The sequence below is a fragment of the Aspergillus puulaauensis genome, chromosome 7, assembly GCF_016861865.1.
Source record: "Aspergillus puulaauensis MK2 DNA, chromosome 7, nearly complete sequence".
Lineage (NCBI taxonomy): Eukaryota > Fungi > Ascomycota > Eurotiomycetes > Eurotiales > Aspergillaceae > Aspergillus > Aspergillus puulaauensis.
This window is the reverse complement of record NC_054863.1, coordinates 2,889,714-2,916,190: the sequence shown is the minus strand read 5'-3', so window position 1 is coordinate 2,916,190 and position 26,477 is coordinate 2,889,714. Positions and strand designations below refer to the sequence as shown.

General features: G+C 53.1%; 14 protein-coding genes across 14 annotated transcripts; 8 read left to right on the top strand and 6 right to left on the bottom strand.

The window, feature by feature from the left end:
- Window positions 1-726: 726 nt before the first annotated feature.
- APUU_71114A (uncharacterized protein) lies at window positions 727-2,286 on the top strand (the record flags this gene model as incomplete). The annotated part of the gene is made up of 2 exons (XM_041696062.1): window positions 727-1,471; window positions 1,532-2,286. The coding sequence occupies 2 exons, from the start codon at window positions 727-729 to the stop codon at window positions 2,284-2,286; spliced, it is 1,500 nt and encodes a 499-aa protein (XP_041561730.1).
- A 1,153-nt stretch (window positions 2,287-3,439) lies between these two features.
- On the bottom strand, window positions 3,440-4,813 carry APUU_71113S (zinc finger HIT domain-containing protein; the record flags this gene model as incomplete). Its single annotated transcript, XM_041696061.1, has 3 exons — window positions 3,440-4,148; window positions 4,218-4,706; window positions 4,770-4,813. 3 exons carry the CDS (start codon window positions 4,811-4,813, stop codon window positions 3,440-3,442), a joined length of 1,242 nt encoding a protein of 413 aa, XP_041561729.1.
- Window positions 4,814-5,270: 457 nt separating this feature from the next.
- On the top strand, window positions 5,271-6,187 carry APUU_71112A (oxidoreductase, short chain dehydrogenase/reductase family; the record flags this gene model as incomplete). Its single annotated transcript, XM_041696060.1, has 4 exons — window positions 5,271-5,318; window positions 5,375-5,670; window positions 5,740-6,037; window positions 6,098-6,187. The coding sequence occupies 4 exons, from the start codon at window positions 5,271-5,273 to the stop codon at window positions 6,185-6,187; spliced, it is 732 nt and encodes a 243-aa protein (XP_041561728.1).
- Window positions 6,188-6,407: 220 nt separating this feature from the next.
- APUU_71111S (alpha/beta hydrolase) lies at window positions 6,408-7,486 on the bottom strand (the record flags this gene model as incomplete). The annotated part of the gene is made up of 2 exons (XM_041696059.1): window positions 6,408-7,086; window positions 7,146-7,486. 2 exons carry the CDS (start codon window positions 7,484-7,486, stop codon window positions 6,408-6,410), a joined length of 1,020 nt encoding a protein of 339 aa, XP_041561727.1.
- A 400-nt stretch (window positions 7,487-7,886) lies between these two features.
- Window positions 7,887-9,134, top strand: APUU_71110A (putative endo-1,3(4)-beta-glucanase; the record flags this gene model as incomplete). Its single annotated transcript, XM_041696058.1, has 1 exon — window positions 7,887-9,134. The coding sequence occupies one exon, from the start codon at window positions 7,887-7,889 to the stop codon at window positions 9,132-9,134; it is 1,248 nt and encodes a 415-aa protein (XP_041561726.1).
- A 695-nt stretch (window positions 9,135-9,829) lies between these two features.
- On the top strand, window positions 9,830-11,608 carry APUU_71109A (GMC family oxidoreductase; the record flags this gene model as incomplete). The annotated part of the gene is made up of 1 exon (XM_041696056.1): window positions 9,830-11,608. One exon carries the CDS (start codon window positions 9,830-9,832, stop codon window positions 11,606-11,608), a length of 1,779 nt encoding a protein of 592 aa, XP_041561725.1.
- A 291-nt stretch (window positions 11,609-11,899) lies between these two features.
- APUU_71108A (uncharacterized protein) lies at window positions 11,900-12,880 on the top strand (the record flags this gene model as incomplete). The annotated part of the gene is made up of 1 exon (XM_041696055.1): window positions 11,900-12,880. The coding sequence occupies one exon, from the start codon at window positions 11,900-11,902 to the stop codon at window positions 12,878-12,880; it is 981 nt and encodes a 326-aa protein (XP_041561724.1).
- A 323-nt stretch (window positions 12,881-13,203) lies between these two features.
- On the bottom strand, window positions 13,204-14,295 carry APUU_71107S (GFA family protein; the record flags this gene model as incomplete). The annotated part of the gene is made up of 1 exon (XM_041696054.1): window positions 13,204-14,295. One exon carries the CDS (start codon window positions 14,293-14,295, stop codon window positions 13,204-13,206), a length of 1,092 nt encoding a protein of 363 aa, XP_041561723.1.
- A 229-nt stretch (window positions 14,296-14,524) lies between these two features.
- APUU_71106S (HpcH/HpaI aldolase family protein) lies at window positions 14,525-15,440 on the bottom strand (the record flags this gene model as incomplete). The annotated part of the gene is made up of 3 exons (XM_041696053.1): window positions 14,525-15,009; window positions 15,067-15,319; window positions 15,384-15,440. 3 exons carry the CDS (start codon window positions 15,438-15,440, stop codon window positions 14,525-14,527), a joined length of 795 nt encoding a protein of 264 aa, XP_041561722.1.
- Window positions 15,441-15,634: 194 nt separating this feature from the next.
- APUU_71105A (Zn(II)2Cys6 transcription factor) lies at window positions 15,635-17,413 on the top strand (the record flags this gene model as incomplete). Its single annotated transcript, XM_041696052.1, has 1 exon — window positions 15,635-17,413. The coding sequence occupies one exon, from the start codon at window positions 15,635-15,637 to the stop codon at window positions 17,411-17,413; it is 1,779 nt and encodes a 592-aa protein (XP_041561721.1).
- Window positions 17,414-17,593: 180 nt separating this feature from the next.
- On the top strand, window positions 17,594-18,586 carry APUU_71104A (uncharacterized protein; the record flags this gene model as incomplete). Its single annotated transcript, XM_041696051.1, has 1 exon — window positions 17,594-18,586. One exon carries the CDS (start codon window positions 17,594-17,596, stop codon window positions 18,584-18,586), a length of 993 nt encoding a protein of 330 aa, XP_041561720.1.
- A 67-nt stretch (window positions 18,587-18,653) lies between these two features.
- Window positions 18,654-20,308, bottom strand: APUU_71103S (fungal specific transcription factor domain-containing protein; the record flags this gene model as incomplete). Its single annotated transcript, XM_041696050.1, has 2 exons — window positions 18,654-20,083; window positions 20,131-20,308. 2 exons carry the CDS (start codon window positions 20,306-20,308, stop codon window positions 18,654-18,656), a joined length of 1,608 nt encoding a protein of 535 aa, XP_041561719.1.
- A 1,096-nt stretch (window positions 20,309-21,404) lies between these two features.
- On the top strand, window positions 21,405-23,015 carry APUU_71102A (uncharacterized protein; the record flags this gene model as incomplete). The annotated part of the gene is made up of 4 exons (XM_041696049.1): window positions 21,405-21,452; window positions 21,502-22,093; window positions 22,151-22,480; window positions 22,543-23,015. The coding sequence occupies 4 exons, from the start codon at window positions 21,405-21,407 to the stop codon at window positions 23,013-23,015; spliced, it is 1,443 nt and encodes a 480-aa protein (XP_041561718.1).
- A 145-nt stretch (window positions 23,016-23,160) lies between these two features.
- Window positions 23,161-25,508, bottom strand: APUU_71101S (MFS transporter; the record flags this gene model as incomplete). Its single annotated transcript, XM_041696048.1, has 15 exons — window positions 23,161-23,229; window positions 23,280-23,386; window positions 23,448-23,477; window positions 23,536-23,596; window positions 23,644-23,691; window positions 23,755-23,842; window positions 23,912-24,081; window positions 24,162-24,250; window positions 24,307-24,508; window positions 24,557-24,638; window positions 24,682-24,818; window positions 24,865-25,082; window positions 25,136-25,208; window positions 25,256-25,296; window positions 25,352-25,508. 15 exons carry the CDS (start codon window positions 25,506-25,508, stop codon window positions 23,161-23,163), a joined length of 1,572 nt encoding a protein of 523 aa, XP_041561717.1.
- Between the last annotated feature and the right edge of the window lie 969 nt (window positions 25,509-26,477).

Here is a 26,477-nt window from a genome sequence, read left to right as displayed (position 1 = left end):
CTAGCCCTGCGTCTCACATTTGGTGGCGATAAGGCAAAGACCGATCATCATTGGAGGAAAATGGGTCAGCTGGATGCGGTGTGCACGCTAATCCTGTTCGAGATCCTCGAATCCGACACTAAGCCTCTTCGGATCGATCGGCTGCCATTGCATGCCGCTAGCATTTACTGTCACGACCTTGTATCTTGTATTGTAACATTGCCTAGTTTCGGCCATGGCTATAACTTCACTAATTGCTGCCAAGATAATGTAATTTAGATCCTGAAAATAGATGGACCTTTGATACTATGACGATACGATCCTAAATAAAATAAACCAGTATGATTCATATGCGGTGGGGATGAGTAACGATGAGTCGACGATGTTGGACGACCGTGTTGCCTGTTGTTGTGCCAAGTGGTCATCCGCGCTAGTGAAAGAAAGGAGGGGCGCACGGCCCGGGCAGATTTCCAGGTGGCCCTCTTCTCGCTCTCCTCCCACAACCCAACCCTTTCTCTCTCGTTTGACACCAATTCTGCCTCATCATCACTACCGCTTCCAACTGACTCCCATCGCTACCGCTGTCACCCCATCGAAACTACCATATATAACATCACCGAAATGGACCTCGGAAGCTGTTGTTAGAGTCTAAATGACTATACACCCGCCTATGTTCAGCAATATCCCCTTGTCTACGATTTTGACTACTGGTCTCGTCACCACACCACTCATACCTACCTATCCATCATGACCGCCACCCTTGAACGAAGTCTCTCTCGCACATCAAGTGTATCCATGCCTCTATCACCCATGATCTCCTTTCGACATGACGCCGCTACCCCTGTCTCTGAATCCTCCATTGCCCACCTGCACGAACGCCTCTCGGTTATCGATTCTCGCCTTCTCGAACTACGATCAACCGTTCTGACCAAGGACGGCTATGTCGATAGACGCAACCGAGAAGATGAGCATATACGTCGTGAATTCGAAGCCAACCGGTCCATCAGCAACAGAATCGACTTGAATGTGGTCGCTTTACGAACAGATGTCGACCAGTTGAAGTCGGGTATCCTGCAACTGAAATCGAGTTTAGGGCAAGCCGGCAATGAAACCGTCTTTCTTCGCAGCGATGTCGATCGACTCTCCAAGAACGTCGACCAGATCCAGGCCGATCTAGAACACATGCAGACCGATGTATGTGGGTGTCGTATGGAAATAAGCAAACTGCACTCAACGATCAGCCAACTTCGCACGGATCTTATCACCCTGCAGCACGAGACATCGCGGCATCTGAGCTCGGTGTTTGAGCGGTTTTCTCTGATCGAATCGCGCATGAAGCATTCCGAACGCGTTCGATTTAACTCACTGGCTCACACCACTCATGCTCCTATTACTCCTGTTCCTGTTGTTGAAGAAGATGGATCTCTGCTTTGGCCGGAATATTTCCCCAGGACTGTGTGGAGGTTCTGGTGTTTGAAGAAACGCAGTCGGGGTAAGTCAAAACAAGACAAGTAAATCCACTCCCCCCAACCATTCTAACTTGATAATATAGTCAACCGCTTGGCACAACTTGCCGAATTTTACCAACTTGGTGGATATGAATACTGGGGCCGGATGCATCAGACCGATGGCATGTTTGCCAGCGACAGTGAATCAAGCGATTCAAGTGACTGTCCTTCGAGCCTGTCTCGTGTTGAAGCTGTCCGCCAGTTCCCTGAAGCTGCCCACCAGGCACTGGCCGCTACACTCGGCCTCGTTTACTACAAGATCCGAAACGAGGTTGGAGATAACCCTCTATCCCCTAGTCAACGTCCCCCAAAGCGGCAACAGGAGGAGGTGGCTTCTGTCTCGTCTAGTTCGAAACAGAAGCCCGTTAAGATGCCTCGGCGTCCTAACAACCTCTCTCCCACCGCTCTTCACCGGCTCTTTACTGGACCATCTCTCGAATCCAAATCGTTGACGTCGGAAGAATCCGACAAACTCGGTTGGAACGCGCAGTCCGAGGTCTCTGATGACGCTATGAGCAAGCTCCGCGGCATCGTTTCAGAGGAAGTTGGCACGATTCTCCGCGCTTTGGAACGCGGTCGACTGAAGATGAAACCGAGCAGATCTGAGCGCATGGAGATGAGCCCAACCGGTTCCACCGGCAGCTCTCGTGGCAAAGCCCCTGCCAAAGACGTTGAGGCAACTATGGCCAGCACCGTGGCCACTGAGATTGTTTCTCTTGCCGAGAAAAGGGCAATGCAGAAGCTGGAGGAAGCTACCATTCCGGATACCGCCTCAGAAACCACCAGCGTGTCGCCATGAGCTTTAGTGATGCGACCGCTTTCACACTGCAGTTGTGATAAGTTTTATTATTGGATTTGTCTGAGCATTCGGACATTTCCTAAACACTAGGTTTTCCAATATGCAGAAGCTACTGGAAACACCAACACCCCCCACCGCGTCAACCGATTGGTTCACTTGAGAGTCAAGTATCTGTCAAAGAGAGCATCGATATGCTTGGTGGACTTGTACTCGAAGTGCGTCTATCGCCTGAGGGCTTTGGACTGTACCTGTATCGGCGCGCACTCGTTACAAGGGATTGCACCGTATCGTGTAGCCCATCTAGCCCTTTACTTTGTACTGGGTTGTTTTTGAGATTGAGTTTTGGCGGCTGTCAAACTCGATCTCCAGTGGTCATCCATCACCGGTCTACGGTGTCCTTGATCCTGTCTGATTACTCTGAGCCACGACCTTGCGGATCCGTTGAGGACCACATCGTCTAGTGCACAGAGAATCTCTTAGGTCTTCTCTAGTTTTGCGCTTATATTGCTGCATGACTTCGGATCCTACGACGGGAACTATCTATTGCCGCGCATTTGTGCTGGTTAGCGTTAAGTTACGACTTGATAAGTCTGGTTTCAGATTTTGCCCTTGCATACACAAGCATTGATAAGGAGTCTTGTGTTAATCTTGTTTAGAAGATACCCTTTTGGATTTACTGTGGCATTTACTTGGGAGTTACTTGGATTTGCTTATTTCGGGATTTGCTTTTTGGGATTTGATTTATTATTTTTCGGTGTATATCGGCGTACTTGACTTTAGCCAACGAATGGGCAATTGTTGACCACTGATAGCATTCCACTGTCGAGCGATCGCGCATCTGCTTGCACTCCGGAAGGTGTCGGTGTCGGTGTCGTGACGAAGCTCCTTCGCCTCCCTCGCACTTGACTTGACCGGAGTACATCCAAATGGACCGAGCTCTGACTTCGTATGCAGAACCCATGGTAGCCTCGCCTCAACTAACACACCCTAGTCTAGACCCGATTTACGCCCGATATGTTGATACTTTATAGTCATAGATACTCCAGGTAACGCCCAGCATCCCCGAATGAAATGTTTGTACATCACAGCAATATTACTCTACAGGTATTACATCCAAATGCCAATTACTATTCTCCGTATAGCTCATAATCAATCACGACGCCCCCGCTGCCGGCGCGGTGCCTCTGCTTAATAAATCCTTCTCCAAAACCTCCAACATCTTGCCCTCGTCCACGTCTGGGATATCCACAGCTCCTGTCCCAAAGACAGGCTGGGCGTCTGTATCCTCCGATGTGCCGTCCTCAAGCTCGGTACTCGTATTCTGGTGCGTCCGTAGATAATCCTTTTCAAGAATGTATTTAGACCCTTCTTCCGTCTGCTCGCGCTCATCCGTCAGCGGAGCTTGTAGGATGTAGACTGTAGGGAATTCAAGGACGACGCGGTCATGGAGCGCAGTTGTGAGGGTTGAACTTGGGACCAGGGGGATGAGGACTGGTTGCTTTGTTGCGGTGCGTGGGTGGTGGAGGTAGAGGTATACGTTGCGGTGGGGAGTTGGTTGAGTCTCGGTTGCTTGTGGTGTTGTGTTTTGTTGGGTGGTTGTAGGTTCGTTGTCGGCAGGTTCTGTCGTCGCCGTCGCTGGCTCTGGGATGGTATCTGAGGCACTCGGTTCGGATTGCGTAGGTTCTGCCTTCTCATCCTGCACGGCTTCTTGGGCGGCTTCTTGATTGCGCACCTGTCGTTCCTCCTTGGGTAAAGGAAATGCCCGATCGTAGGCCTCGGCGATTGTAACGGTCTCGATGCAATTCACCCTTTTCGACTCGCCGTCCGTGACGAATTCTACCGTCCATTGTAAACACTTTTGCCTGTAGAATAGCCATACGCGTTAGCTCGAGATCAAGTCACCAATAAGCGTAACAAATGTTGCAACTTACTTAGCATGCCATTTCGACCCGTTCATCCTCGCCCGACTCATTCCCTTCGGCGCTTTGATGACCTTAACACCAGCCTCCTCCGCCCTCCTGAGAAACCCAGCTTCCCCCTTAGCCAGTCCCCTGTCAGGTCCAGTTCCAGGGGCAGGACCCCTCTTCCTCTTCCCCCTCGCATCTCCAAGCCCATGCGCAGGCTCACCTTCACCCTCCAACCCCACAACACCCCGATCGTGAACCCCATTCCTCCCATCGACACCAACCCCCCGATTCTCCGCCTCACGGCCCGCCCGTTCAATACGGCGCTCAATCCCCGTGATGAAATTAAAGTCGCGATCGAATGCGGATTCGGTGGCTAGTTCATTGCGGCGCAGGTACGCGCCTGGATCGCGGACGCCGGAGCACTGGGACCATAATTTGTGTCGGCGTGTGCAGGGGAGGGAGCATGTGCGTGTTGAGCATCGGGGACACCGGTATTTAGGGGGCTGGACGTGGCTGGGTTGAGATTGTTAGCAATCTGTCGCACTGGGGTAGGGTGTGTTTGGTTGAAGGACGTACCAGATTGAGCAGAGATTTGTGAGCAGGGTTTCTTCTTCAGACATGGTAGCGCTAGATTAAATAATACAGAACATATAGCGAAGATAAATGGCAAGATATGGTGAGTGAAAAATGAATAAAAAGAGCGCCGGAGATTGAATGCTGAAGCTGAAAGTTGAACTGACGAGATTTGGAAAAAAGTTGAAGCTTATCGATAGCGGTCGCTGCCTTGGTGTCGGAAGTCCTGCCTCAGGCTGCAATGTTGTCATCGGGTCCTTGGATTCTCCAACGTTTGTCCCTCGTTCCTCATCGGCGATGGTGATATCCATGATTATAAATCAAAACACGACATCGCGCTGCAGATTTGCCAATTGGTGATTACTCAAGTTGCGTGCTACTCTACGTAATTGTCTTATAAAGCCAGACGACCCCGCGTCAAGCAAACTGCAAAGCTCTTGACTACTTTATCTACTTCTACTTCATATACTCACTCCCACTCTAGCTGTATAACTTCTGATCAGAATGGCCACCAAACCACTCGCAGTCATCGCCGGTGTCGGTCCCGGCACCGTATGTCATTTCTTATCCTCACATACTATACCACAAACCACCGCTAACCAACCCAGGGTGCCAGCATTGCGCGCAAGTTCGCCCAGGCATACTCCGTCGTAGTCCTCGCGCGCAATCCCACCAACTACAACAGTATTGTCAGCGAGATCAACTCCGCTGGCGGCCAGGCTCTAGGAATCAGCGTGGATGTGTCCGACTCTAGTAGTCTAAAGTCAGCCTTTGAGAAGATCTCGGAGCAGTACAAGGACAGCCCGCTCGCAGCCGCGGTCTTTAACTCTGGCGGCGGCTTTGTCCGGAAGCCATTCCTGGAACTTACTGAGGATGAGTTCGCGGCTGGATATAAGAGCCAGGGGTATGATCACTACCCATCTACCTTTCATCAGCAGACCTGTTAAACGATGACATTAACACCTGATGACAGAATCGGCGCGTTCAACTTCGCCCAAAGCACGCTCCCACTCCTCCAAAAGTCCACCGGACTCCAACACCCACCAACCCTAATCTTCACCGGCGCAACAGCAAGCGTGAAAGGCTCAGCGAACTTCGCGGCCTTTGCAACCGGCAAGTTCGCCCTGCGCGCGCTGGCCCAGTCATTGGCCCGCGAATTCGGGCCGAAGGGCGTCCATGTTTCTCATGTTATTATTGACGGGGTGATTGATATTCCTCGGACCAAGGAATGGGCGAATGAGCATGAGGATGGGAAGTTGGATCCTGGTGCTGTATGTTTCGTCCCCTCTCCCCATTCCTTAAAGGTATTTGGTACTGATTTGTGGATGTAGATTGCCGACGCGTACTGGCACTTGCACACGCAGCCGCGAACGACGTTTGGATTTGAGCTGGACCTTCGTCCATATGTTGAGAAGTGGTAGGAGATGTCCAATTGCAGGAAGTGTAATTGTTTGGCTGGTTAATGCCTGGCATTTTAATGAATTATTTATGCGTTATGAAGACTGAGAACTGTGTCAAACTTCCCATAACAAGGCTAGGCTACGTAGTATAAATAAGTGTGTACAATCGTATACTTCCTTGGTCATCATAGCAAGACAGGCAAACACCGGCAAACACCGAGACATTCAGCCAAACTCCGAATCACTTAAAACTTGTGGCCCTATCATTCACAAACTTAACGCTGACCGCGTTCGCCTCTTCCGAAACAGGCAGGCCCGGTATCGCAGTAAACCCATGCGCGGCTCCAGGATAGACCTTAACGATACTATCCGCACCAGCCATACTCCACTTCGCACCCATGAGAATCGTATCATCAAGGAGAGGGTCATCTGTCCCGACGACGAACAGCGCAGGAGGAAGGCCCTTCGGCGCCTTCGCTGCGAGTCCAGACAGATCGGCGTAGATCGGAGAGATGGAAGGGTCTCTGCATTCCTCAGGAGATTTACCGGGCAGGAATGCACCGCGGAAGCGCTCCATAGCTGCCCGGTCGATCATGATGGACCGGGTGGTTGTCGTGAGAGAAGGAAGGCCTAGAGACTGGTCGTATAACCCATATTGGAGGGCAAGGCCTTCGAGGGCATGAGACGGCCGCGACGCGAGGAGGTGAAACGTAGCTAGGACAACAAGGTATGCCCCGGCTGACTCTCCGCCCATGAAGCGGACAGGGCCGTACTCCTCGGGATGGTCGATTAGGTACTCGGCCACGTCGATGCAGTCGTGGACGGCTGCTGGGTATGGGTCTTCAGGCGCGTGACGATAGCCCACGGAGATGGCGGTTAGTTGGCAGCCATTGGCATACCTTTGTAGTACTTGGTCGGAGCTTGGTGGCTGTTAGCCTGGTGGTACTCCGTACTCTGATATCTACAGGGAGATGCTTACCTCTTCTCGTCCCCCAAGACCCATCCGCCCCCATGGGCATGGAAAAACACACCTTCACTAGACTGGCCGTTGTCGGGTTTGTAGATGCGTATCGGGATTCGACGAGAGGAGTCTCGAGAAGGAATTGTAGCATCTGTAGCGCCTGGGAGGTAGGTGGGCGCTGGGAGGGCGAGTTTGCCTTGGAGACGCATATCGCGGTAGGTAGCAGCGCCAACTTCATGCCAACGAGGTCCCTTGGTTGTGACATCTTGGAGGAAGCTGTTTGCCTGTTTGGTGGCTTCGGTGACATTCTCCGGACGAAACCTGGAGGCATTGATGGTCAGGTCACTCTGTATAGACATGGTAGTAGATAGAAATCGGAGGACTGAGAGAAAAGATGTGGTCGCTGACCCACTGCTGGATTGTTCTGCATACTTATAGAGCAAACTCAAAGTGGCTTACGGTTCCTGCATGTCCTAAATCAGAAAGATACGAAGTTGTGTTGCTTGCATTGAATCCTGCCCCCACGGGAGCTGCAATGATCGCCGGCCAAACTGCCTAAACAGGCCGTGCAAAACATGCAATCTGACGAGAACCCACCGACAAACACGCCAAGACCGCCCATGACTCAGCACTAGCTCCCCACACGGATCGCCGACTCCTACTCCGACTCCGACTCCTCACACCAGCAAGTGACAGCAACAGTCCTGCTATCAACACCGAAACACCATCCTTCTTTGTCGAATCCAACGAGCAACCACAATGGCCCCCAACGATGGGTTCCCACAGACAGGGGAGCCCTCGACACCGCCCAAGACCTTCTCCATTCCTCCCCTCTTCGAACCCGGCGTTCAATTCAACCCCAATCTCATCTACCGCCCGGACCCGATCACACTGCTCACCTTCATGGGGACAAAACAATGGCACCGGAGGGTGCTCACCACGACCACTCGCATTGCTGAAGTTAGCAGTATAGATGTTAACCGCCCTCTCACACAACCCGAGCTCGACTTCTACCTCGAAAACACCAGCAGAACCCTCTACCAAGCCCGCACCGGCGCCCCTCTGGGTATGCTTATCGGAGGCATCAACGCCACTATGTGGTTAAAGCGAAACCATACGCTAGACGCCTATGCGCCGACAAACCCAGAACTCTCCATGGGAAAGCGGTATCTCGAGGGCGTGAAGAACATGTACAAGCTAGACCCTACTGGGTTCCGGGTAGCGGCAGCGGCAGTACTGTCTAGAATAGGAATTTGGACTTTTGGAATCTGGGTTATTTCAAATGTGTATGCGCTAACAAATGGCGTCGGCCGCATAGCGACGGACCCGCGGGTGAAGGAGATTTTCGAAGAGCGAAGGGGCCAGGACCCGAAGGAGGTACGGGAGCGGCATCGCAACGCACAGATGGTGAAAACTCACTTGAGACGCCAGCAGCAACAGGGCGAATTACCGACTGCTCAGGAGGGGAGTGCCGAGGGAAGCGCCGAGGCGAGCTGGTATGAGGGCCCATCAGATCAGCCCGCCCCCGCCCCGCGGACATCTAGCCCGAGAATGGATGACTATTACCCACCGCCTGCCAAGAATCAGAGTAAAGGAGGAGATTTCTTCGATGACGATGCCAGCCCCATTGCTTCAGACTACCGAGATGCCGCTCCACAGGGAAGCGCTTGGGACCGCATCCGGCAACAGAACCAGGTTCGATATTCCACTACGCCACAGCCAGAGACTTCACGGACGCAACGTACCCCTTCTGAAGGGAGTCAGCCACCGTCAGAGGATCAGGATAGTACCTCGCAAGGGAGCACGTGGGATCGTCTCCGCTCTCAGGGGACACCCCAGTCACAGCCCCAGGGTTCTCGCGCGCAGCCTGGTGTTTCCGACTGGAATACCGATAGCAGACAGGATAAAGAGCGCGCTCAAGCCGATTTTGATCGGATGCTTGACGCAGAGCGGAACAGGGGAAGCGACTCGGATCCTGGCACTAAGCGCAAAGGGTGGTGGGGCTAGACTATCTGCCTCATTGGCATACTTTCAAAGGCCTTTAGTTACTGGACATACTGTATTTCTATTCAAGCAACAAACTGAGAATTGTGCTGTATATCCTGAATAGCGCTACACTTATGGATCTGAATTACCTTCAATCAATAGGCTCTTTGTGCGTAGTCTTGTGCAATACTTTCTTTCCTTTTACGGATTTGGCCAGGAGCCTCTTAGTTGATTGACGTCGTAGGAGGTTTACAGTTGTAGTAAAATTGTTGTGGGTTATGGATTATCATTAATAATAGCTTGAAAATGACAGGATACAAAAGGGGAGGATTTAATGAGGAAGTTGGCTGCTGCATAATGGGTAGCCCTAAGTCCCCATTGACCCGCAATTGCGTTAAAGCGCAGACAGAAAGCCCAGTAAACAGCAGATCTTGAAAGCCATTTCGTCTAGGGTGGAATCACAATTACGTCGGAACAGAGCTTGGTAACATTGCAGGCCACCAACCAAGTTGGTACGGCAGGAGCAACTGTATTAACTGCAGGTATAGCAACTACACATGCACCTCAGGCTGTCAGCTGTGTGTGCTGCTTGGGACAACCGTCACCAAACGTTTAACCATAATCAAGTGCTTTAAATTATTGGATATCAGTTGCCCTCAGGAATATCGATTCGTCAACTTAAACCCCTTGGTCGCCAACTTAAACCCTTGGTCACCATGAAACTGGCAAACCTTCTTCTCACTCTGAGTCACTCGTTTACCTTCGCCTCTTCGGCAAAGTCCCGGTACCCAGACAGCAACTATGTCATCGTCGGAGCAGGACCAGCCGGATATGTCCTAGCCAATCGCCTGTCCCAAGATCCAAATATCACGGTCACACTTTTGGAGGCTGGGTCGGATGGTAACGACGATGCCGACATCTACACCCCTGGATTTGCCGGTAGACTTCAAAGAAGTTGGTATTCGTGGAACTACACCTCGCAGCCCGACCCGCGGCGTGGTGGCATTGCGCCACGCTTCCCACAAGGCCGTGGTTTAGGTGGTGGCACATCTATCAACTTTATGGCGTATTCCCGTGGAGCAGCCAGTGTGTACGATCAATGGGCGAAAGAGTCCGGTAACGACAGGTTGAGTTTCGGAAGTCTCCTCCAGATGTTCCAACTCTCTACAAACCTAACTATGCCGCCCCTGACTGATTACCCTACCGCCGCAAACCCTGCCGTATACGGAAACGGGCCACTACAAGTCAGCTACGAAATTAACGCCACCGGGACTGAACCATACTGGGGTGATGCTATGGCCGCAAGTATGGCACTGCCCGCACCTCTTATCGATCCCACCGATGGGCGTTCCATTGGTCGAGTGAATGGTGGCCCGCATACCATCGATCTCCGGACGGGGCGTCGATCGTCTGCCCAAGATTCGTACGGTTCGGCCTTATTGTCTCGGAAGAACGTGAAGATTATAACTGGTGCTGAAGCTACCAAGATCCATGTTTGGTATGAGAAGGCGGCGTTGGTTGAGTACATATCATTGAGGGATGATTCCAATCATACCATCTGGGCCAGGAGAGAGGTTATCGTCAGCGCAGGCGCAATCGGATCCCCCAAGCTGCTTATGCTCTCGGGTATTGGTCCCAGGAAGCATCTGGAGGACTTGAGGATCCCCGTTGTAAAGGACATCCCAGACCTGGGCGACAATTTGCACGACCATCACAATGCAGTCGTCATGGTACAGATCCCAGAGAACATTACTACTTCGTTCACGCTTCAGAAAAACGAAACTCTACTCGCCGCCGCCGCCGAAGAGTTCCAGGCAAATGGAACAGGTCCGTTGTCACATACCTTAAGCTCCAGTTACGTGACAGAACGGCCACCAGATGCCTTCCTTGACAGTGTCAACGCACCTTTTCACAAAGCTCTTCCCAAGGACCGGCCCATACTTTCCTATCATTATACAACATCAGCAATGGCCCCCAACCCCCACAACTCAAATGTGATCTCCGGATATGTTAGTCTTCTGCAACCAGAAGCGCACGGATCCGTTCGACTGGCCAGCGGCGACTATCGCGATGCACCGCTTATCTTCTCCAACTACTGGGGTTCTGATGCGGATATGGCGTTGCAGTTATATGGGTATAAGAAACTACGCGGTGCAATGGCATCCAACATCATAGCTCCAATAGTAAAGGGCGAACTGTTCCCGGGCCCTCAGGTCCAGACTGACGAGGACCTGACCCGTGCGATGTTATCAAGTGCATGGTCATTCCACCATCCCAGCGGAACATGTGCTCTGGGAAAAGTTGTCGACTCCAAGTTCCGCATTCCTGGTATAAGGGGCTTGCGCATAGTGGACTCCAGTGTGCTACCATCCCAGCCGACCTGCCATATGTCGGCGCCAGTCTATGCAGTAGCTGAGCTGGCAGCACAGATGATCCAGGAAGACTGGAAAGGCCGTGCAAGTAATGAAACCGTATTGGCTGGTGGTACGTTGTGATTGTGGTGGGATGGAAGGATTGAACATGGACATCTCTAGAAAGTAATGCATACGCAGCGTAAAGTCAATTCGTGCCATGGTACAACAACTTTATAGTTCACCAGGAACAAGTCTCTGTGCCTTGAAGGGCCCAAGTTCCTCTGCTGTTCTGACTCTGCTCTATCCCTCTACATCCTGCGTTCTACTACTTATTGAATACTTCATTGAACCTCTATTCTGGAGGTCTTCACTATAAAAGTCATCCACTACACCAAAGCATCTACTATACTATATTAAATACACCACGCCAAAATGGCACCCATCAAGTCATCTAAGAACAACCAAGTCTCTCCCCAGCAAAGACGGTCCCTCCTTAAGAACACTGAACAAGTCAAAGGCGTAATGCCCATCGAGACCTATCTTAAGCAACTCGAGCCCTACCGCTCAACAACCCTCATCTGGCCCTATCCACACAACATCCTCCCAGCAGAACCAACCACAATCAAACAGATCGAACACCACCGCAACTCCATCCTCGCAATCCTAGACAGCCACAACTTCCCACCACCCCAATACCTCCGCCTCTCCATCCACAGCGCCACAAAACAACTCTACACCAGCAAACCCCTCCCAGTCCTCAGCCTCACATACATCACCGACCCAGAGAGCACCACCGCACCCTCCATCCCAGAAACCCTCGGCCCAGCCCGTGACGAAATAACCACCCTCCTAAACCAAAACGGAATCAACGACATCCATACCGAAATCATCTTCGTGAACCAGGTCTTCGACCCAACCTGCTTCCCTATTCATGATGACGATCCTGCGGCACAGGCATTCGAGCACGCCCGCCGCAATATCAATAGGGTTGTTTCCAGACTTCGCGAGAAATGGTCCATGGTTAAGATGTTTCATGTTGGTGTTACGGTTGAATCAGCCAGACCGACGGTCGTTGTCCAGGTGAATCCAAGGACTGAGGCGGATTGGGAGGCGATGATGAGGGAGATTGTTTCCTACCTACCAATACCGAAGATTGATCAATATCACGACGGTGATACTGATACAGATATGGAAATAGGCGTTGAGTTCATGACAGGCAAGATCGTGAAGCCGATTGTGTACCCCGAAGACGAGGAGCTGGCTGATGCCTTGGGAAACTTCTCTGAGGATCTGACAGAGGGTCTTGCGGCTAATGAGGATTTTGAAGTGATTGGTGACTGGCTTGTTGAGTTGGCTGGAAGAGAAGGGCAGTTTCTCGAACGGGCTGGAGAGGTGAAGAAGGGAAGCTGGTGACACTGCTATATATGTGTCTGTTGGTATATGTTGCTATATATCTGTTGTATATCCGCTCTATGTTCGTTATATGTTCGTTATATTCGTCTATCCCTGTTTATGTCGCATGTATTGCATTTGGACTCGAGTTGAACAGCCTGTCTAGCCTCATGTATTTGGAACAGAGTCATGACCTCAATAAATGTCTGTTCTTGATTTTCAATATAACCCACAGTCAATGGTAATCACATCTTTATACCTAAGCGTAGTTCAAACACAAAGCATTTGTTATATTTCCGCCGTAATGAGCCTTAGCCATAAACGTACCAATCCTACCATAGTGATCAGTCCTCAACAGCACGATGAGTCTCAGCACCAACAACAAAGTCCCTACTCTCACCATCCATCCTAACCCCCCACGCCCTAAGTCCCTCCTCCAACCCCCTCGTAAACGCAGAATCATACTTCAACCCATCCTCAACAAACCCCACTCTAGCCGTCCTCCAAACCGCCCAATCCCCAAGCATAACACCCTCAGATGCACGCAGAATGCCCGTAGCAACATCAACAATCCCCGGCCGTTCCTTATGGGAGTAAAACACCGTCGCACCGCACGTCCCACAGAACGTCCTCCGCACCCCCGCACTCGACTCATACGCCGCCAGCGTCCCGAAGAGTAAATCAGCAGGCGGCCGTGGCGTGACATGATCCGTAGGAACAAACATCCACATAATCACATTCGACCCCGTTACCAGTCGACAGTCCGAACAGACGTCTACCAGCGCAAGCCATTTCCTCGTGTCGGATTGATCGATCCACTTTTTGGATGATGGGGTATTAATATATTCGTTCCTAGGTCGGGAGATGGTAAACGAGACACCGCCGCAATGGCATTGTGCTAGGAGCTCGTTCGAGCCGGTTTGCAGATGCAGTTCACTGGGGATAGACTCAGGCTTTTTTGACTCTGGCTCTGCCTCTGGCGCGGGGTTCCAGATCTTGATATCTTTCCCATTTACCCTGGGGAGGAGACTTGATATTCCCCCGTCCGCGCTAGAGTAGGTAAAACAATGAGAGTCAATCTCGTACCAGGCCTCGTTAGAATTCGCATCGAAGAGCGCGGTTGAGATGAACCAGTCGTTGCTGGTAAGGTCGCGATCGCCGATGTGGCAGCCGCAGGTGGGACAGAAGAACCGGGTGGAACATGAATTGGCATGTGTGTAAGCAGTTAGATTGCTGAGGCTGGATGGAGCGATGAATTCAGGTGCGATGTCTGATGGTAAAGGGGCGTGGAATGAGCAGGGTGCGCCATGGGTGCGACGACAGATGGTGCAGCTGCAGAGATGCGCCTTTAATGGGAGCAGGTCTGTGGCGAGGGTGAGGATGTAGTGCACGTTTTTGCAGAGACAGGCGGCGGTTAGGGTCTTAGTGGAGGCCATTTTGAATTTCTGTCGAGGCAAGAGATTGTAGAAGTGTACAATCTTAAATATAATGGCAGATGAAGTTTTAGATATCATGACAGACGGTCCAGAGTGATGTAACTCCGGTGAGGGGCGCCTCGTATTCAAAGCAGTATATGTGGTGGTTTAAGATTCAAGGATTACTCCCTTTAACAAATACGAGAACTGGAACAGGAAATGAATGTCCATAGTTCTAGTTTTCAAGTATTTACAACTGCAACCCCGTCATGACGCTCGCCATCCCCCCAGCAAGAACCCCCGAGTCCTGCCCGCCCAAAAGCCACCCAACGCCCAGGTCTCTAACAGCCCATTCCAACACCTCTCGATTCCCATAGATCCCCGCCAGCCCCATGATCTTACCGTGCTTCCCCGCGGCCCGACTGACAGCCCGCAACGCGTCGCGGAAGACTTCGCTCTCAAATTGTCCAGGAACGCCGAGCTCGATGCTTAAATCGTTGGCGCCAACCAGAAGGATATCCACGTCGGGGACTGCAGCAATTGCGTCCAGCACAGCGGGCTCAACAGCTGTCTTCGTCTCGACCATGAGGAACACGGTTGATGCCGCGGCGTTTCCTGCTGCGATGACAGTCGGGATGGGAGTCGGCAGGAGGCTGAATTGCGGTAGCTGGCCGGTCATCGAGCGCGTGCCATTCGGTGGGTATTTCGAGATACGGGCGGCTGATCGTGCGTCTTCTGTTCGTTTTATTTTTTTATTAGAAGGTATAGATATATTCGGAGTCGAGGACAAACCGGGACCATGGATATGCGGAAACACCACGCCCATTGCGCCACCGTCAAGAACGCGCTGTACGAAGCCATCGCCGCACTGATGCGGGACCCGGACTACCGGCGTGATCCCAGCCAGGAGCGCGGTTACGCATAGCTGGCTGGCCTCGTTGATGGTGAGGGTGGAGTGCTCAAGGTCAATGAAGAGCGAATCGAACCCGGCATTTTTGGCCAGCTGCACGATGGCCGGCGAGGTGACGAGGCGGATTCCAAACGCCTGTATCGTGATTAGCCATGGAGTTCGATACAGGGAAGGAGGAGTATGCTTGGGCTGGACCAACACAACAGAGGGCCTGCTGGTCTGCTCGATGGAGAACGTTATTCGGGAAGAGAGCCATTTTGGTTGCGGGGAGCATGTAGATGTTGAGTAGTACACATGATAAGCGTGGCAGATATGATGTTTTCGAGTAGTCTGCATAGTGAATGTGAGTGAATGATGCGGCGTCGGACCCGAAGCCGAAAAGTTCATCTCATCTCATCTCCATCTCCGTCTCCAACACAACACAACACACTCGACGCACAGGTAGAAGAGATGACGCCACACCTCCGCCCTATCGCCTGCGAGCGATGCAGCCGACGCAAACAGCGCTGCGACCGGATTCTGCCCGCCTGTTCCAACTGCCGCAAAGCAGCCAGCGAATGCAGGGAAGCCCCTCAAGAGCGGATGCTGGTCCGAGTGGCCGACCAGGGCGTCCGACGAAAGGGATACGTGCGACTTCTCGAGGAGCGCGTCATGGATCTGCAGCAAGAGGCACGATCGCGGAATCTCCTGCAGGACGATGACACACTCGGCGCGTCGGCGGGACCAGAGGACATGGACATGGCGCCGTCGCCAGCGCCAGCGCCCGACGAGACGGACCTGAATAGCCTCGCCCTGTATGCGATGGCGGAGCCGCGCCGTCGCCAGGATGAGTTTGTGCGCGAGCTTTCCATGCCTCGCATAATATCCGTTGTGACCGAGACGTATGGTGGGAATCCAGAGGCCACGGAGCGCGTGCATCCGCTCTGGGACGCAGTGGCCAAATTCGTTCGAACGGGGGGCCCGACAACGACAACGACATCGGCCCAAGCAGTGCATCGGATCTACTTCCCTCGGACGGTGGCGAGCCAGGCTCTCGAGACGTACCGTCGTGTGGTCGACTATCGATATCCGCGGCTGCCTGCATCGAAGGCTGAGTATGGACTCGAAGCCCTGACGGCCGAAGACGACAGGCTGCATCAGACCATGCTGGAGGCTCGCCCGGCCCATCTCTTTCTGGCATATATGGTGATCGCGATTGTGCCTCTGGTCTCGGACAAGTATCCGGTGTCTCAGGGATCCTTCATCTCGGCACATATCCTCTCCACCTCGCTCAAGGTGCTCGATGCCGTGTTCCGGAAAGAAGACGGCGTGGATATTGTGCAGTGTCTGCATTTACTCGTCATCTTCTCCATCCATAGCTCCGCGGCGGGCTCGTCATGGCACTTGATTGGGTTTGCGATGGAGAAGTGCATCGCCCTGGGATATCACAAAGAGAGCAGCAGTAGCAGCAGCAGTGGTTTTACCAGCGAGGCGGACGAGCGCCGTAGAGCATTCTGGTCTTGCTATCTTCTTGACCGGCTGATCAGTGGAGCACTGGATCGCCCGTTTTCCATCAATGACCGCGACATCTCTGTTCTCCTGCCCCAGGACGCGGAGAGCGCCGAAGACGCACAACACCTGCACCTCTTCCGCTATGCCATGCTGCTGTCGGAGGCCATGACGGACAGAGGTCGCTCGCCAGTGACTATGCAGATCAGTGGCCTGCTGCACTGGCGGTCGTCGAGGCGTAGCGAAGATGAGTCCTCGTCCTCGTCCTCAAGCGGACTGAACGAAGCGTATTTCGCGTCGCTGGATAACACGCTCGTCCTTCGGCTGGCAATCAACCACATCATCCGCACCGAGATACCCATAGACGGACATTCCATGCCCCTCTCCTCCTTTCTCGACATCCCCCAGATATGCAGGGCGGTGGTCGACAGCCTCAGCCGCCCCGATATGAAACAACGGTCGTTCCTTTCCTGGTTGACAGGATACAGCGCGTTCTCGGTTGCCCTCGTGGTCCTGTACTGGTCCCCAAGATGGACAGGGGATGATCCTACCCCAGAGGCACTCCTACAGCCGATAACGGAGATGCTTGATCTCGTCGGTAATCAGTTCTCACGCCTACGGGACTACGCCCGCATCATCCAGTGTCTGCGGCGGGGGGAACCCCCAGAAGACATATCGATAATTGGACCGCAGCATCTACGGAGCCTAGGGCGTCTGATAGTCCAAAGGCACCGCCAGTGATTTGTTTCGGACGGCGTGCGAGGTGCAGGCGCGCTCTGCCCGATATTAAATCCTCATTAAAGGCGCCGACTTGCTAGCAACCAGAAGCCTCTGTTAAATCAAAACCAAGGAAAACAACCAAAGAAAGGCCACCCCCACATCGCCCCTCCAGCTTCTCTCCGACTGAGACTGACTGAGACTATGACTGTGCCAAAACCCACCCTCTACATCCTCAGCGAATTCCACCCATCATCCGTCAAACACGCCCAGTCCCTCTTCAACTGCATCCTCCCATCCTCCCCCCAAGCCACCCACTGGCGCGCCCACGCCACCGCAATCCTCATAAAGGACTACCACATTACAGAACCCGACCTCGCCGCCGCCCCGCAGCTGCGCATAATCGGCAAGCAAGGCGTGGGCCTCGACAAGGTCGACACAGACGCATGCATCCGCTACAATGTGCGGATCTGCAATACCCCCGGCGTGAACGCATCCGCCGTGGCGGAGATGACCCTCGCGCTGGCCCTCACCGTGGCGCGCCAGATCCCAAGCCTCACACACCGCCAGATCGCGGCCGGCGAGGCGATCCGCAAGGAGACGGTCCAGGGCGCGCTTCTGACGAAGAAGACGGTAGGGGTGATTGGGATGGGACATATCGGGGAGAGAGTTGCGCGCATGTTCCACGGCGCGTTCCAGTCGGGTGTCGTAGCGTACGATCCGTACTTTGGTCTGGAACAGGGAATAGAGGAGGAGGAAAACAACGGACAACGCAAAGGCAAAGACAGCAGGAAATGGGAAGGGATCCCGTACAAACGGGTGCACCATCTCAGCGAGCTCCTCCAGTCGTCCGACATCGTCACCGTGCACGTCCCACTGACGCACAGCACGCGCGGGCTGATCTCGCGGCCCGAGCTGCAGAGTATGAAGCGCAGTGCTATTCTTCTCAACACGGCGCGGGGCGGGATCGTCGACGAGGACGACCTTGTCGCCGCGCTTGAGGAAGGGTTAATCTGGGGCGCCGGCGTCGACTGCCATGTCCAAGAGCCGCCGACGCGCGAGCGCTATGGGCGGCTCTGGAGCCATCCGCGCGTTGTAGGGACGCCGCATGTGGCTGCTGCGACGGAGGAGACGCAGATTGCGACTACCAATGCTGCGATTGATGCGGTGTATTCTTATATGACTTCTAGTGGCTAGACGTAAGAGTAAAATACCTACCTATATACACATGTGCATACGTATAGTGCTATATAGAAAGTCTGTTTCAATGATTCTCCATAAACCCCGGTGGCATGAAAGGAAATTCTGAAAGAGGCCACACGGCCTGTTCTCCAGGGCTAACGCTCACTCCCATATCTCCCAGCATATCAACCGGGATGTCTGGGAATAGCTCTCCCAGGAGCTCCGTCAGGCTCGGTTCCGTCCCCACCGAGGGCGAGTAATCAAGACCGAGGTTCAGATTGAAATCGGCTATGTTGCTGCTTTCTCCAGGCGGGTCTGCTGTTGATTGCGCCGGCAGAGGAAATGTGGGCTCGTTAGGTACAGCTCCAGCTACATGTACAGGTATGGACTGGCCCTTTCGCAGCGATTGGTGGTGGTGGTGGTGGTGGTGGTGGTGCACCATCCGCTCCATGTTCTGTCTCAAAGCGTCAAAAACACGACTATACAACGCGCTGTCCGGCATCTGCTCCGCCAGCCAGGATAGCAAGTCCCCGACTGTGGTAAGCACCTCCAGCGCGCGGTCAAGCGAGATGTCTTGCGGACGCTCAGAGCCAGGGGCAACAGACTGCGATAGCCAGTCGGAGAGATCAACGACGTTCGAGCTATACCTGGTAGTAAAGCCGGCATCAGTACGACTGCGACAGCCACCATCAGAATTACTGCCGCCAGGGTCACGAGTGGTAGGGCCGCGGCCTTTGATATCAATCCGAAGAAAGACAACCAGGATAATCAGGATCCCCGCCGAGAAGAGCACATGCATGTAGTACCGCGAGTACATGATAACCCCACGGCGCTGCAGCACATCATAAGCGCATATCACCCCCACCGCAGCCTCCAGACAGGAGCTCTGGAGTATTCCCGAGGGAAACAATCCGCCTCCGCCTGGGCCTCCTCCGTCATGCAGCCTGGAAGAACCTGGAGGGCCCCGCCGTCTGGACGCCTCTATCACAGCGCGGATAAGCGTAAGGCGTTCTTCCTGGTAGCGCAGCTCGAAATATTCCGGCATATGAAAAGCACAAGCTGGTGGGCTTCCTGTTCCGCAATCTTGGATCGGGGCCGTGGAGCGCCAGTGTGCAAGCTTCTGATGGAACGTGGCAAGGGTGGTGTAGATTGCAGCGCCGCGGCGCGAGGAATGGAGGAGCGCGCCGTCATTTATCTGCGGGGCGTGGGTTTCTTGGTGCAGAGCGCGGTGCATCTGCGAGCTGATCAGGGCGAGCTCAACCATATGGCTGAAAGTGCCGTGGGAGGACTGGAGACTGGGCGTTGTCTTGGGGGTGCTGATCTCGATATCTTGGTCGTCGATGCCGAACGGACGGCCAAGCATGGCGGATGCAAATCGGTCGAGCGAGTAGCTTTCCCAGAAGATAATTGCGCGACGGTCCTGGTCTGCCGCGACATCGGGAGAGTTGCGATGGAGGTTCAGCTCTATGCAGATGCGCATGCAGATTCTGCTTATTTCCCAGATTGAACAACCTATATGTCACTTAGCGCGGGAAGCCAAAGGGGGTGGGAATGCCTACCAATGTAGAAATAAACCCCGAATCGAGCAATCAACAAGAAGTGAGCAATATCCTCGAGGCGGTTGAAGCAGAAGCCCCGGGGAGCGATGACCTGCAGCGCAGCCGTAAAGAATCCAAACGGGTGAAGGGAGATTTCGCCGCGGCGGAATGGCCGCACTGTGCCGATTGACATGACCATATTCAGCTGGAATAAACCATGCCTGTGGCTATCTGTCAAGGAGACTGGGCTGACGTTCCTGTATTCATCAACATGAGCCACCGTGGCCCATACCGCGGCGGCATCGAGAAAAGGATGCTGGACGTGAAAGGCATCAAAGCTAAGCACCCCGGTAAGCTTCCTTGAGAGATACAACAGAACACGGGTTGAGCCCTAATATTCCTGAACAGCCATACATATCTCCTCCCGTGGTGGCAAGCGATGCGGTTCGTGGTAGTAGACTGGCGGGCCTGGAGTCCGTCGGGAAAGCAACGACTCGAAGTCGACACTGATAGCGTGTTGCCGGATAGCATTTAGCATATGCCAAAGAAACCTGGCGCCGCTCGCAGATCCCAGGTACCGATTGCCACTATGAGAATCCCGCAAACCCTGCGAGCCCGGCATCCGAGTGTCAGTGGCAGCGACCCGTGGTTCTGCCTCGTTCTGGCCCAGGAGAGACTCTAGCCGCTTAACCTGGTCCTCTAGGCCATATACTTGGCTGGTTCAATCAGCAGGGAACTCTGTACGTGTACCTAGGCGTGGGAGGAGAGAGAGAGAGAAGCATACGCTCGGGTGTACGTCCGAGAGGCCGAATCATCAGCGACAATACATGGCGCGTTGACCTTTTCGCATCGACCACAGGCCGGATACTGCGCATCGCACTGTGGCTTTCAGTAGGACTCGCGGGCGAAATAGAGATCGGGACAGTACCTTGACCTTGCGCGCACGGCATCGCCTACAGGCCAGAGACTCGGCTGTCTGGCTGACTGGCGTGGGTGCAGGGCGTTTCTGTCCCCTCGGCATGGCTTGCAAACTCACACAGATTCACCTCTCGAGCAAAAGGAAGCAGGCTACAAGAGAAAGGATGCAGAGTCGGGGCAATGGGAATGGCTGTCGGACACGCGGCGAATTGCCCGACGAGGTTCGGGGGCTGTCCGATAGCGATCGTCTCCTCTTATTGCCCATTGACTATTGACTGACTGTGCTTCAAGAAGTTGTTTAGGTGCTCCCGCGCATATAAAAGCCCTGTCTGCAGTTGGTATACTCACAGGACAGGTACAGACTGTCCTTGATTGCCATGTCGGATATACTCGAAGGAAAACCATCGTGCGAAGTTATTGAAAATGTAAGCAACCAACAAGCCAGGACAATATAAATAGATACTGATCTACCAGGCCAAACTCCCTGCCAACGTGGACACGTTCGACGAAACGGCCAACGCCGCCGTGAATGCTGCCCTTGTACGCAAGCAGGACATGCGCATTGTCCCCCTTTGCGCAATGATGTATCTCCTCGCCTACCTCGACCGGTCGAACATTGGGAATGCGAAGATCATGAACCAGGACCAGGGCAAGGACCTCCTCAGCGTAACGGCGACATCCTCGTACCAGTATTCCATTTCGCTGGCCGTCTTCCTCGTGGCGTACACCATCTTCGAAATCCCCGCCAACTACTTCCTCAAACTCATGGGCCCGTCCAAGTGGTTTTGCGTGCTGATGGTCTCCTGGGGCACAATTGCAAGCTGCATGAGCGCCATCGAAAACTTCGGTGGCTTGATGGCAACCAGGTTCATGCTCGGCGTTTTCGAGGCTGGTCTTGCGCCTGGTCTAGCATACTATATCACCTTCTGGTATCGTGCCAACGAACGCTCCATCCGACTGGCATTCATTTATTCGACCGCCACATTGGCTGGTGCTTTTGGAGGCGCATTGGCATACGGTATCTCGCATCTTAATATGGCCCGTGGTATAGAAGGCTGGCGGTGGCGTACGTCGGCTTCCCCAGCAATATCATCCTGTGTCGGCTAACATGATACATCCCAAGTGTTCATAATCGAAGGTCTCCCCTCCGTAATCGGCGGCTTCATTGTGCTCGCCTTCCTACCAGACTATCCGGAGAAGACCCGGTTCCTGAAAGAAGAGGAACGCCAGCTCGCCATAGCCCGTATGGAGTTCAACGGCTCAAAGGGGTCTGCTGGGAACATGACCTGGGCCCAGGCGAGAGAAACACTATGTGATTTGCGCCTCTACGGCCATTATATAGTGTACTTCAGCAAGTCGTGCCCATTCTCCAGTCTGTCACTGTTCACGCCCAGCATTGTAAGCGGCCTGGGATATGGATCTGTCCAGGCCCAGCTGATGACCGTTCCACCTTGTACGTTTGTCCAGCTTGATGAACCAAAGAAGGAGACAAAGAAAGAAACACTAACGAAGTAGATGCCGCTGCCTTCATCACAACGCTAGTGGCAGCGTACTACTCCGACAAAACCGGCCATCGCGCCCTGTTCACAATCGGCCTGATGCTCGTCGGCGCAGCAGGGTTCATTGCGTCCGCGGCCCTCCCACCAGACGACTACATAGCCCGCTACATCTGCCTCATAATCTGCTGCATGGGGACATTTGCCACGATCCCGATTCTGCTCGGCTGGCTATCCGCAAACCTGCATTCGACGTCCGCCCAGGGCCTAGCTATTGCTCTGAACATCAGCTTCGGAGCACCCGGCCAGATCACGGGAACCTGGATATACCAGGATAGCGAGCAGCAGAGCGGGTATCCAACCGGGCACTGGGTGAATGGGGCGCTGTTGCTGCTTGGGCCGGCGTTGACGGGGGGTTTGGTTGTGCTGTATGCGAGGAGGAATCGGAGGATTGACCGCGGGCTGAGTGACTCGCCCCGGTGGGCTCTTTGAAATATATACCTAATGTAGCTATGTAGCTGCCTAGGCGTCTGTACTTGGCTAGGTTCTCGATGTTTCATACAATCTCTGGAGGAATCCTGCATATCCACCACCAGAAAGCCCCAACTCCGTATACAGTGATACCAAGACCGCCGTCCTAAAAACCACCAGCCTTTGCAAGATTCTCCTTTCCCACCCGCCTCAACCGCTGTCCGAATATATAAATCTGGATATTCATCAGCACATACTTGAACAACTAGACCGATAGACACTTACAAGCGGCAGAAACGGCCCTCCAAGTCCCAAAGAGAGAAAAGCAAGGAGTCCAACGCCCCAGTCAACCCCCAGCGCATCGAAAAGGCGCGAGCCGAAGAGGGGGAATGCTATATTATAACATGTATAGTCAGTAAGCTGCTCCTGACATCTCGCTATCCTAGTACATACCACCAGCGAACATGAAGCGGAGGAAGCCCACTGGTTAATATTCAGTCAGTTCTCAATTCGTTCAATTGCAGAATGGAGTGGGACATACAGGCCGCAATGGCGGAAGCGGCGTACTCGAAGCAGTCGACGATGTAGAGTTGGATTGCCAGCTAGACGGGTCAGGATACTTTAATACACTCGTATCAAGGGCTCTCACAAATATATTCATTGCCCCTAGCGAGAAGATCAACAAACCGAGCAGCGGCTGTATTTTGAACCTGTTAGTAGGGAGCAAAAGTAAAGCTGGAAATATAGATAGCTAACGTACCACTATGAAGTGCACACGTAGCGCGGTGAAACCATAGATGAATAGACCTGCAGTCAGGATCAAAGCTCCTGGGAACGCAGATACCAATCTAGAAGTCCGGTTATTAGTATACCTAATACAGTTGGAGATATCCAACCAAAGCAAAGGGCGGGATTACCTAGATTCCGGATTATATCCCTTCTCAGACCGCATCTGGCGTTTATAAACATACTCTAGTAGTTTCATGGTTACAAATAATCCAATGATACTTCCAATTCCCTGGGCGAGGAGGTCGATGCCGACGATGCCTGCACTGTGGCCGTAGCCAAGGGAGAAGATTTCTGAGAACTTCAATCAAGTTAGCATAATACATTTAGTACGCGCTATATTTGCAACGGTTGGGAGTAACAGTTGGGAAGGCTAAATACCGTTGTGACGAGGAGGTACAGTTCTCCAAAGACGAACGCATAATATATCGACAAGAGGCAAAGAACCGGGTCGAGGACGAGATATAAAACTGTATCTATTGTGAGCATCTTATACAGGAAGGGCACACTCGCTGCGCGCACTCACCAGGCCGGATAGCCTTTGACAGCACCTGACCAGCTTTTGGTGTCTTACTCGATGGATTGAGATCAAGGTCGAAGACGGTATAGAAATCTCTACCCGGCTCGGATTGACGAACTTTGCGAACCTTCCGCTGCAGAATGGTAGGTGCGTGGGATTCGCGCATCCATATCAAAGCTACAGCCCCTGCAACTGCTGCAGCCATAGCCTAATTGCTTTGTTAGCAAGTAACACGCCGAATCTTGGAGATGCTTACCGGAATCCAACAAGTCCAGCGCCATGAAGCTCGCTCAGACATCCAACCGCCGCAGACGGGACCAAGAACGGGCCCGATGATTCTATTAAATCAGCACGGAACACAGAGAGGAAAATGAAACTAACATTCCAGTAGTAATTAGGCCTGACGCTTTTACCCGTCCTTTGATGTCCCAGATATCAGCCAGAATTCCACCAAAAATGCTCGTGCCTGCAGAACCGCCGAGGCCAGCCAGGAGACGACAAACTGATAGTTGGGCGACCTAAGTAGTTAATATCTAATGAGGTAATACGGAGGGAGGGACTCACCGTCTGTGCAAAGCCACTGCCGATCGAAAACGCAACAAAGACGATATTTCCAGTATGAACGATGATGGTCCGTCCGTAAAGCTCACCCAATGGCGCAAGGAAGAGAGGGCCAATGCCAAAGGAAAACAAGAATATGGAAACCTGGAGGGCTCCGATGGTAGCATCAGAGATGTCAAGGTCGGCCATGACAAGTAGGAGTGCGGGAGCGAAGATTGTACCTAGCAGGAAATGTCAGGGTTGTTGTGCTTGAGCAGGTTGGGATAGTTCTCACTGGCAAATGGAGGTATGAAACAGAAGATTGCTGTGAAGGCAGTAGTTGCCCACTTGCGCTTCAATGTCCATTTCTATCATGCGTCAGAAACATGCATGACTATGGGAATGACATTGTTACTTGAGGGTTTTCACCTGCCTCGGAGTCCAGCGTGATGAGGTCTGTTAGAAATAGTCAGATATCTGGTTCGTTGACAAGGAGCCGGGTCGGACTCACCTGGATCCAGGCCACTTAGATCCTCTCCATCGTAGAAGCCCTTTGCAACGGTGGTAGCATGGGCCGTCGTGTGCTTCTGATATTCTGCCAAAACATGATCTTTCCTCGAGAGAGGCTGATCAAGGGGGTCTGTCCGGTCAATAGTCCTTGCTGTCATGGTAGTATCAGCGGAAATCCTGCATAGAAAGTATAGGAAATGGTACTGGAAGAGTATTATCAAGGAATGTAAGATTACCCCTACTTATACCCAACCCTGGGACATATGACTGCAGCAGACTCATCCGATGTGCGATGCATACCTTCTGTCGCAATACCGACTCCTAAGACTTGCTGGGATAGAAGACGGCATAAATATCGGCTATCTTGATCTCCGAGCCCACAATCCTTACAAGCAGGGGAGGTGATTGGTGCTGAATACGAGGACGGACTTAAGAGACCCGATATTGTGCGCCACCCCGATCCCTCGGCCGACCTCAACTTATACAAATCCGACCCCCGACCAGAACAATTACTGTGGACGATCTCTGCCCATTGTCGTGGGCATGTTCCAAACTCCCCGTGAAAGGAAAATCCTGGCGTGTCAGGCCTGCCGGGTGCACAAGCAGGGCTGTGACAGGCAGAAACCGCGATGTTCGCGGTGCTGCAAGCTCGGTCGCCAGTGCGTTTATCAAAGATCCCAGCAGGACTCTGCAGTCGGCGGTCCGGCTCAGGAGTGCGAAACTGGTCAGTGTGCACTGGATGGGAGCGAGTGCTGTGCGCCGACAGTTCAGGTTGGCCTCCTTCTGTCTCATTCAGCTTATATCCTTTCCTGACATGCAACAGTATGAAGTGTTACAGGCAAACTGCCAACGAGAGTGCGATAGCCGCATACTCAGGACTCGCACCAGACACAGATCCCCGGTATCCTGTGCCCGCTGTCGCCGTCTCAAGGTCAGATGCGATCGCGAGTACCCCTGTGGGCGCTGTTCACAGGCTGGAAAGAACGATGAGTGCGATTACAGCCACTCCAGCAAGGCGAGTAGGCAGTCTCCAGATGGGTCCAGCAATTCCGGAAAATCACCATGGCACTCGCGGTTTCTGACCCGGTCTCACTGGGCGCTCTTGGTCGAAGATGTAATCCAACCAT